The 10,185-nt window shown below is 41.0% G+C and overlaps 1 protein-coding gene across 1 annotated transcript; it reads right to left on the bottom strand.

Annotated features, from left to right (window-relative positions):
* Positions 1–2,993: 2,993 nt before the first annotated feature.
* MRPS30 (mitochondrial ribosomal protein S30) lies at positions 2,994–9,603 on the bottom strand. Its single transcript, XM_080933892.1, has 5 exons — positions 9,019–9,603; positions 7,770–7,915; positions 7,114–7,219; positions 5,316–5,492; positions 2,994–3,354 (listed from the first exon to the last, which is right to left on the bottom strand). Exons 1-5 carry the CDS (start codon positions 9,593–9,595, stop codon positions 3,056–3,058), a joined length of 1,305 nt encoding a protein of 434 aa, XP_080790018.1. The 5' UTR covers positions 9,596–9,603; the 3' UTR covers positions 2,994–3,055.
* Between the last annotated feature and the right edge of the window lie 582 nt (positions 9,604–10,185).

A 10,185-nucleotide genomic window follows, 5' to 3' on the forward strand; every position in this document is an offset into this window, starting at 1 on the left:
CTCTTAAAAATAAATAAATAAATATTTTAAGTTTAGTATTTGTTTCCAGAAACTACTTGGAATAAGCTAAAATAAATGTATAATGAACATTTTGTGAATTTTCCTAAGTAGAAAATGGAATTTTAAAATGCTTTCTAAAACATAATGAAGTTGTTTGGAGGTAAATCAGACATGTTGATGGCTCCTTGTTGACATTCACCCAACTGTTTCAGGGGTTCATATAGCTGAGGATAGCCTTGCCTTCAAATTACAGAGGTGAATGTCTACCCCTGTCAAGGTTGTTTTTTATCAAGATAATTATTTTCCTTATTACAAAAATATTTATTTCTCAAAGAACAGGAAAATTATGGAGAAAATTACCCAGAAGCTTACTCATTCAGACCAGCTTAATTATATGTGAACTTAAAATAAAATTGAGAGCAAGCTCTAATTTTGAATGTGTTTATATCTAAGTCCCCACCATCTGATGCCACCCAGGGATACTAGATTTAAAGACTAAAACTTGGAGGTAGAGCAAAATTGGCAGAAAGATATAACAGCCAGGAGGAATTTGAAAGAATTGTCAATGAAAAAGAAGGAAAGCCAGAAATGTGTCTCAGTCAAGGCAACTGGGGCTTATTTATGATGTAATCAACGAAGTGACAAAAAGTGTGCAATATGCTGAATAAAACATAACCCAAAACTGCTCTACACAGAACCTTATTTCTACCTCTGTTGATAAGCAAGGTCAGAGAAAACCAAGTTAGACCGGGCACAGGGTATTACACCTTTTAAGAACGAACTGAAAAAACTATTCAATTAGTGAGTTAATTTTTTACAAAAATCAACACATCAACAACGGGCATTTTGGAGTGATATAAAGAATTAGGGAAAAAAAGCGACTCACAATTTTACAAAACATCAAGTATGGAATGTGTGAATAGCTACATAAAGAACTAAATTTGCTGATATAAAAAAAAAAAAAAATGTGGGCTGGAGAGAGGGCTCGGGGATTAGTTTGCTCTTCCAGAAAACCTAGTTTGATTCCCAGAACCCAGCTCTAGGAACTCCAGGGTTATGGTGCCCTCTCCTGGCTTCTGCAGGTACTGCACCCACAAGACACTGACAAACACTCAGGAAAACACCAATACACACATATAAAAAAATCTTAAAAAAATATAAACAAGTGATATGTTGGACCTCAAGATAAAGAAACTTGGAATAAACTCACGTCCATTGATCTTATATTAAATGCCTATATCTGATTCTAGACTTTTATAGTGGATCAGCAAAGCAGCGCAGCCTGGTCAACTAGAGTAGCTTCTCTTTCTCCCTAGCAGGAGACACTTATACATTTCCATTTTTCATTCCTTTCAGAACAACGATTAAACATCTTATTTAAAAATCTTCACTTAGCTTGTACAAAATAGCCCTGTTTGAAGAATGCTCTAAAACTCTTGTTACTGTTCTTAACAATTAAAATACGAAACACCTATTTAATGCATTTAATTTTATGTGTGTTTTGCATGCATGTCTCTATGTGCCATGTGTGTACCTGGTGCCTCAGAGATCAGAAGAGGGCACTGGATCAGGACACGGAAGGTTGTAAGCCACATATAAGTTAAGGGCTGGGATGAAAGCCAGACTCTGTGGAAAAGCAAGAACCCTCTCTCCCACCCCACTGTATTGCCTTTTAAATGACACAAAACAACAAGCATTAAAGACAGCCCAACACTGTTATTAGTAATACATGAATATTTTCTTCTTTTTAAACATTTAGAAAACAGACACATCCGGGGTGGGAACCTAATGTGTGGGGGTCACTATCATTACATCTAAAACTAAATCTTTCAGTAAAGAACTTAAACAAAATGTAGGACTTAAGACTTAATGCCAGGTCAACATAAGAAATGTAGTTTTTCCCACCCTGGAAATTAGTCTGGTGGGTCCTCAGAAAACTGGTCATAGTACTATGTAAGGAATCAGTTATACCATTCCTGGGCATATACCAAAGATGCTCTAACATATAACTAAGATACATGCTCCACTATGTTCATAGCAGCCCTATTTATAATAGCCAGAAGCTGGAAAGAACCCAGATGTCCTTCAACAAAGGCATAAATACAGAAATTGTGGTACATCTACACAATGGAGTACTACTCAGCTATCAAAAACAATGACTTAATGAAATTCCTAGACAAATGGATGGAACTAGAAATATCATCCTGAGTGAGGTAATCCAGTCACAAAAGAACACACATGGTATGCACTCACTAATAAGTGGATATTAGCCCCAAAGCTTGGAATACCTAAGATGGAATTACATGAAGCTCAAAAAGAAGGAAGACCAAAGTTGGATGCTTCAGTCCTTCTTAGAAGGGGGAACAAAATACTCAATAGGAAGATATACAGAGAAAAAGTGTGGAGCAGAGACTGAAGGAAAGGTTATCCAGAAACTGCCCCACCTGGGGATTTATTGCATATACAGTCACCAAACCCAGACACTATTGCAGATGCCCAAATGTGCATGCTGACAGGAGCCTAATATAGCTGTCTCCTGAGAGCCTCTGCCAGAGCCTGACAAATACAGAGGCAGATGAGTGCAGCCAAGCATTGGACTGAGCACAGGGTCCCAAATGGAGGAGTTAGAGAAAGAACTGAAAGAGCTGAAGGGGTTTGCAACCCCACAGAAAAAAACACCATCAACCAACCAGACCCTCCAGAGCTCCCAGACACTAAACCACCAACCACCAACCACCAACCAAAAAGTACACATGGAAGGAGCCAGGGCTCCAGCTGCATATGTAGCAGAGGATGGCCTTGGTCCTATGAAGGCTTGTTTTCACAGTGTAGAGGAATGTCAGGGCGGGGAGGCGGGAGGAGAGGGTGGAGGAGCACTCTCGTAGGAGCAGGGAGGGGGGAAATGGAGAGTGAGTTTCCAGAGGGGAAACCAGGAAAGGGGATAACAGTTGAAATGTAAATAAATAAAATATCCAATAAAAAATAGAAATGTGGATTTTTAAAAACCAATGAGTTTAATGACAGTTACATATCTTTAAATGATCAAGGCCCTGGATCATTTCTCCTGGCTCGCCAAGAGCTGTGCCCTGTCTTCTTTCGGTTTGTTTAGTAGAAAGTGAACTATCTGTAGGAGAACATCATCATCAAAGCCTTTCACACCAGTATCTTCTACTGTCTCATAAAGAGGCTTACTCTGTGTCCCCCAACATATATTTTTACGTGGGTTATTTTGATCAGCTTGTACAGTCAGCGCCACAGTATTTAACTGGTAGCAGAAAAAGGAAAAGTATCTTCCATCTGTGATCACAGCCTGGGAGACAAAAGGTCGAGTAACATCTGCTTCACTCCAGAACCCTGTAGAAGAAAACAGTGCTGTGATGTTGCACGCCTTGATAAAAGTTATCCAAACAGAACTCTCTGGAGGGTAGGAAAACGTGTGGAAACCCTGACCCACCTTGTCCCTGACTCCCAGCTTCCCTGGTTTGTCACAACTCTATATTCTATTGCTGTATTAATGGGTCCCCGCTTCTAGAGTCCCCAGACTTATGAGCCATCCTTTTCCACAAACTCAATCTTTAGTAGCCTCCAGTATTCACTTAGTTATGAGAAGCTTTGCCTACAGGAAGCATTCTGAAACTGGTATTAACTTAATGACTTAGAACATATTCGAAAAATGCCCGCACTAGCACCATCCAATATTCATTAATATCATTTATTTCACTAAATAGAGATGCATACATAAGTTCTCAAAATTGACGGAAAAAGTCTAGCTCTCTATGGTTTCAGCACCATGCCTTTGGACAATCCCATGCCATTTGAAGACGTTAAGACATTTTAAGAATTGCTGTCACTGCCTCTGGTGTCTCAGGTTCTAAGATTAAAGGATGCCTTAATACCTTTATCTACTCAAGTTCTCTGGCTGATTTTTGTTCTAACCTGACTGGTTAAATACTCTTAAATACCATCAAGGCCAGGAATTCACTTAACTTCTCCACATGTGTTTTTATACTAAATCCTTAACGGAGAGATCTAATAAAAGTTACCTCTCAAAGGCACTAGGTAACAGTTTATCAGTCATGAACATACAGTGCCACTGGAAGTGCCAATTATCCTTCCTGATGACCTCAACCCTACCTATTGCCGCCTTCCCCTACTAGAGATAAATGATCCAGGAATAAAAGCAAAAAGTTGAAATGCATATCTCTCAATAAAAAGGAGTATAAACCATGTGCATTAAAAGTCCCTCTGGGCTATTTAGTCTAGTTCTCATTTTGTAACTTTAGGCTCTGAAAGCACAGGAAGAAGAGTGTTACGGCTCTTTGACAAAGGATTTGCTTGGTAGGTACCAGTCCTTGGTAAGAACTGCAGCTCAGAACATACAGGCCTACATGATACGGCTTCTACCTTCTGCTCCGCCATCTCACAGGTCCTTTCCTTTCTTTCCTAGTGACCAGCATCGATATTGTTCCATACATACTTCAAAAGCCTGTTCTTACTACAGAGACTTATTCTGACCACTTGTCAAATAACGTACAGACTATTATTGCAATGTAGCTTCTCCCCGACTCTGCATGAACAGCTCATCACCGCTCAGGCCTCTGAAACAAAGTCACTTCTGGACATCTTTCTAAGACTACTCAGACAGATTTTCCCTCAATGCGGGCATACTTTCCCATAACGTCACCACTCTGTAATTAGTACATAATTATCTTCCACTTTCCACTGTAATGAAAGCTATAGGGGAGTCAGGCCTGTCTGTCATTCAACACTGCCAACCATAAAATGCATTCAGGGCGGGCGAGATGACTCAGTGGGCAGCATTCTGGAGACCCAAGAACAACACGTGAGACCCACAAAGAGGTGGTGAGTACTCCACAGACAGTTTCCTTGTGACCTCCACGAGCACGCCATGACCCACTCATCCCACAAGATGCACTTACATCTACTGAATGAAAAGCTTCCTAATCAGAGTCTTCTGGTATCATTTGCCTCCTAACTCAAGATTTTTACAAAGTGAGGAAACCTACAAAGATTCGACTTAATCACCAGTAGGTTTTTTTAAGTGATTGTGAAAAACACTAGAAAACAATATATTCACAGGAAGCAATCATAGTCAAAGATCAAGAAGATTACTCATGTGTACTTGCAAAATTCAAATGTAAATTATTTCATTACAGATTTTTAAATAACTGCATTTTGTATCAAAATGTTCTAATCCCCAGTTCTGTTTATACCTAAAGAAAAAAAATCTTAATAATCCCATTCTCCACATATTATACTTACAGGAATAAAAACTGCCACCGCACAGGGCTTACCTTGGTACATAGCTTGTGCTCCGGTCCAAGCGAAAAGACTCGCAATGGCATTAGACCTAAAGACAGCTTCCACCTGCTCAGGTTGGTTTTGCTTTATTAGCCTGTCCCTATTCAGTCTGTCAGGTAGCAGGTGAAACTGGGTGTGGCCATAACAGCATGGATCTGCTGTTTTGGAGCCTAAGGGAAAGAAAAAGAACATTCCAGGTGCAGTAAGAGCACAGAGAACAAAAAGCACATGCTTTAGCTTTAGATTCCAGACACCTTTCTTCTCAGAACGTATGTTCCTTACTTGAAATATATAAATAAATAGACTGAACCGCCTTACATAAATTTTTCTTGACTACAGTAGTTACTTAAAAACAATTTTCCAACCTGCTCATTATAACAAGGCTCAGCAGGGTACAAAATAAGCCAGAAAAGATACACATAAAGACACTTATAATTTCTATTACTTAACTCTACCAATCCCTCTCAGTCACTATTAAGAGCATCCCTGGGAGGATGTACCGTAGGAAGGTTTAGGAGGTAAAAGTGCTCGCTGGGCACCCTGACAACTTGCGCTGAGTTTCTGAAACCCACACTGCAGGAAGAAAATGCACTGCACAAAGGCATTCTTACTCCACAGATGCTCTGCAACACCTGTACACCAACATGCATATAATGTACAAACATTCACAGTAACGAGTAAAACAATGTAACAAGTGAAACTGTGATTAATGTAAGAACAGTATTATTGTTCATTTTTTAAAAGGGTTTTATATTTCTAAGTAAAAGAAGTCAATATCTTAGTGGGCAGTGTTTGCCTAGAACCCAGGAGTTCTGGCTGAGTCTGAGCATACGTAATGTCGTACAGTGGTGCCCCTCCTGCCCCTACCCTCAGCAATGCGGATCTGGGGACAGGACAATCTGCAGTTTCAAGGCCATCTGCTACCCTGCAATGAATGTTACGCCAGCCAGGGACAAAGACAGGAAAGAGAGAAGAAGGCCAAGCAAGTGGAGAGAGAAACCAACAAGACCAGCAGATAAAAAAAGTAGGACAGAAAAGGAAACGCAAGGCAAAGGGAAGAGGATCGAAGGCAGGACAGGCAGTCCAGCTCCCATGAAATATGGACACACTCCACTTCATTGCTGGAGCTGTCTAAAAACCATTCCCAGTACTAAGAGCAAGTGACTGAGGAAGGACTAACGCAATGGTATAAAGGAATGTTACAATGCTTTCTGAAGGCCTTCGTTGGGTCACGTAGGAACTAACTAGTAAGCGTACAGAAGGGACAGAACATCAAGGTGTGTTAGGGCAGACGTGAGGCCTACAAGTGTTTAAACTCCTGATGCACCTAAGATGTGTAGAATGAGCAGTATGCTTCAATAAAAAGCCATTCATGATCACAAGTCCAGTTCTAAACATATAAAATACAAACTACTTTTCCTATATATAAAACAAAAGGCCTTGCAAGTATAATAATTTCCAAAGGTTAAATCTTGCTAATGCAATAGATACAATAAAACTTTCAAATTAAGAGCTAAATTTCTCTCCAATTTTCATTTGTGTTAGAATACCTTGAGATTATAAACAATATTGGCATAGCCAATCAAACTTCTCTGAGAATTAAGTATGAACTATCCTACATTAGGAAGGAAGTGGCAGGAGGGTTCCCGTCAAGTTCAAGGGCACTCAGGGCTACAAAGCTAAATGAGACACAGAAACCCTGTCTCTATGAAACACTTAATAAAATATAATAATCCAAAATCAAATTCCCACATATATCCTCTATGGGTCAATATGTGAAGAGAAACTTACCAGTAAATATGCTGTTTTCATACTGCCGTTTGAACAATGGAAGCTTGTCCGGTTTATATTTCATAACAGGGATTTCTGCAGGAATGGAATAATCCAAAGGCACAAACTGGAAGAATAAGAAAACAAAGGGAATTCAGACACACTGTATCCACTTCATTTACAGTATCTTACACTTAAATGTTTTCAATGACTTATTTCTTATAAAACGATCTTATACAAATCAAGTATCTCTGAATCAAAACGCTGGGGCCCAGAAGTGTTTCACTCTTCAGAGTCTGCAGGATGGGCATGCCCAAATCAAAACTCTGAACTGCTGACTTCTGCAGTGGTTCAGGCAACATTTTCAAAATAGAACTCACCTCCACTAATATCTGTTGATAGGACCAAAGTGGTAAAATGTAGAAAATTTTTTACAATCCTACTATGGTAAACAATCATAAATTGATTTTACCACATTAATGCCTTACCCATTTGACCTGGGTAGAACGTACCATTCCAAACCAGAAAGTTGACAGACTTCCAGATGAGCTGCCGTCATGAACAAACATGGAAAGCAAGAAACCTACCCAACATGTTCCATCATACACACCAGGTCACCTAACTATCCTTTGGCAGTGCTCACACAGGATGCCAAGAGATACAAAACCCTCACTTACCTCAGGGAGTTGCTTAGATATTCGAATCTGGTTGTGCGGTTTGTCATTTATTTGGTACCGTAAAGCGTCAATATGACCTTTTCGATGACCAGCAGAAATGCGTTCTTCACCACGCAACCAGTAAAAGTCAACAGGGCGTTGACAGTCTATCAAAAGATATTAAAATTTTTCATTATTTAGAGAAAACCGGTTATTAATTAACGTAGCAATAAACATGTGAAGAATAGCATGTTTTATACATACATATAAAAACTACAGATAATGTAAGACTCTGAGTTACAAGCTTTAACCATTATGTCTCAAATACAATACTCGAAAATTCACTGTAATTAACAAGGTTACTCAGTTAAAACTAAAGGTGCTAAAATGAACAGCAAGACCCCTCACCAGAATAAGATGACAAAAGATATATGAAGCACTAAGTTTACTGTCACTCTAAAAGGTGCATGTAATTCCAATCACCATTTTATACAAGATAAACTTACTTTTACCGGAACAAAGTTAAGTTTTCTAAGCTGCCAATGATGAGTAGTCAAAAGTTACTGTACCTTCTTCCCAATACTACTTTTCCTAAACAAATACACTATCAGGTTCAGTTTAGCATACATCTACAGCCATGATAGAAGTAATTCAATAATTACTAAAACACCTTCTGGTCATAGACATAAAAGAATTACAGACACATTATCAGTCAGGGTGTAGCTCAAAGACAGAGGGTATTACAGTAAAAATAAAACAAACAAGCCCTAAGACATAATACATTCTTTTTCACATCCACACTGAACAAGTGTCTGTTTACTGGAATCCAATCCTGACCCTAAATATACCAGATATTGGGTCTGAAGGCAGCAATACTTAACGTGTATTTTTTATTTATAAAATGAATTCATGATATGAACTCTGTTATGAGGATTAACTAGGTGGCATTTAGAACTTTGGCCAAACAGTATTACCGTAATTCATACGGTCACTCAGCTTTCCTGTGGAGGAGTAAAAAGACAACCCCAAGTTGGTTACTCTCTCTATGAGCCTCCTAAACTTTTGGCTAGTCAGACACAAAATCAGGTCAAGGCATGAAAACCTGATGAGCTTCGGCTGAGTCTAAACTTTAACAAGCAGTCCTTAGCAGGGCAGGCCATCAGAAACTTTAGTGCCTACGTCCTAAGTCACTGTGTGCTACTAAACCTGCAGAGAAGCTTGGCCCACAGTGTCCCTACCTCCCCTGTTTAGGGTGGAGTCCCAAGCTCACCCAGGGCGGCAGTGGTCAGGACAGGGTTGAGTGGAGCGAGCAAGTTCACCAGAGTCTTCACTACTTGGTCCAGGAGGGAGGAAGCGAGGGCCTGGTGACGATCGAAGCGGGACCGGGGCTGGCGGCGCTGCACATAGAGGTGCTCCTGCAAGATGCAGTCGCACACCGCGGCGCGCAGGCCCGCGAGGTCGAGCGAGGGCGGGGACGGCGTGGGCCAGGGCGGCAGGCCCGAGGCAAACACGGTCTTGGTGAAGCCCTGGTACCAGCGGTCGGCGTTCAAGGCGGGGATCTGCGGATGCACCACGTACTTCTTGAACTGCACCTTGGTGAGAATTCGTATCTTCTCGTCCACTGTCGGGGCCGCGTGGACTGTCTCCTGCCAGCGCTGGATCCGCCGCTCCCGCGCCGCTTTGCTGTCGGCGGTCATGGAAGCCACGATCGGCGGGTACCGCGCGACGGCCGTCGCCACGACCTCCAGGTCTCTGGCCTCAGTGGAAGAAGCGGACGCCTGAGCAGCCGCATTCTGGGACAATCCCCGGCCCCGGGACACCAGCTTCCAACACCTGGCTACCGCCATCTTTGTCCCCGCCGCGACCCGGAACTTGAGGGCAACTGTCGGGAATTGTTCCTGTTCGCTTGCCGTAGAGACCAATCGCTTCTTGCGGGCGGATGCGCAACGCCCCCTGATGCTTGTGTGTCACCTAGTTTGCAGCAAATCAGCTTTCTTCATACTGTTTATTGTATTCGCTTTGAGTATTTGTACGCGAAAGAACTCGCTTGCCTTTGTTATTTTAACCCCCCATCGGCTATGCTCTGAAGAGTGAAACAATTAAAAGGAGTCCCTGCTCCTAGGATATTTTAGGGACTCCCATTGTTTTTCACCCGCAAACGTTTAGAGCTATTCCCCAAAGAGAAACTTTAAATCCATACAGTTTTAACTTTGTGTCCCTCATATCGTCTGTTGCCCTCTACCCCCTTTAGAACTACAAATTTATTTTACGAAATACACCTCTTTATCACTTACTTGTGAACGCTACTAAACTTTAGTTAAATTAATTTACTCTGCAATGCCAAAGGCTAATATAATTTATTTTGAAATGGGGAAATGTGTTTTTAGTTGAATTTACAGGAGGTCAGGGAATACATAAAGTAAATCACACTGAACAT

Source organism: Micromys minutus, assembly GCF_963924665.1.
Source record: "Micromys minutus genome assembly, chromosome: 20".
Taxonomy (NCBI): domain Eukaryota; kingdom Metazoa; phylum Chordata; class Mammalia; order Rodentia; family Muridae; genus Micromys; species Micromys minutus.

Bases quoted from the DNA above. Each gene is read 5' to 3' on its own strand.
- MRPS30 (XM_080933892.1), bottom strand. From the start codon at position 9,595: ATGGCGGTAGCCAGGTGTTGGAAGCTGGTGTCCCGGGGCCGGGGATTG. The intron at 7,220-7,769 runs GTAAGTGAGGGT...TTATTCTTCCAG, and splicing joins TATCTAAGCAACTCCCTGAG to TTTGTGCCTTTGGATTATTC. The intron at 5,493-7,113 runs GTAAGTTTCTCT...TCTTTCCCTTAG, and splicing joins TGAAAACAGCATATTTACTG to GCTCCAAAACAGCAGATCCA.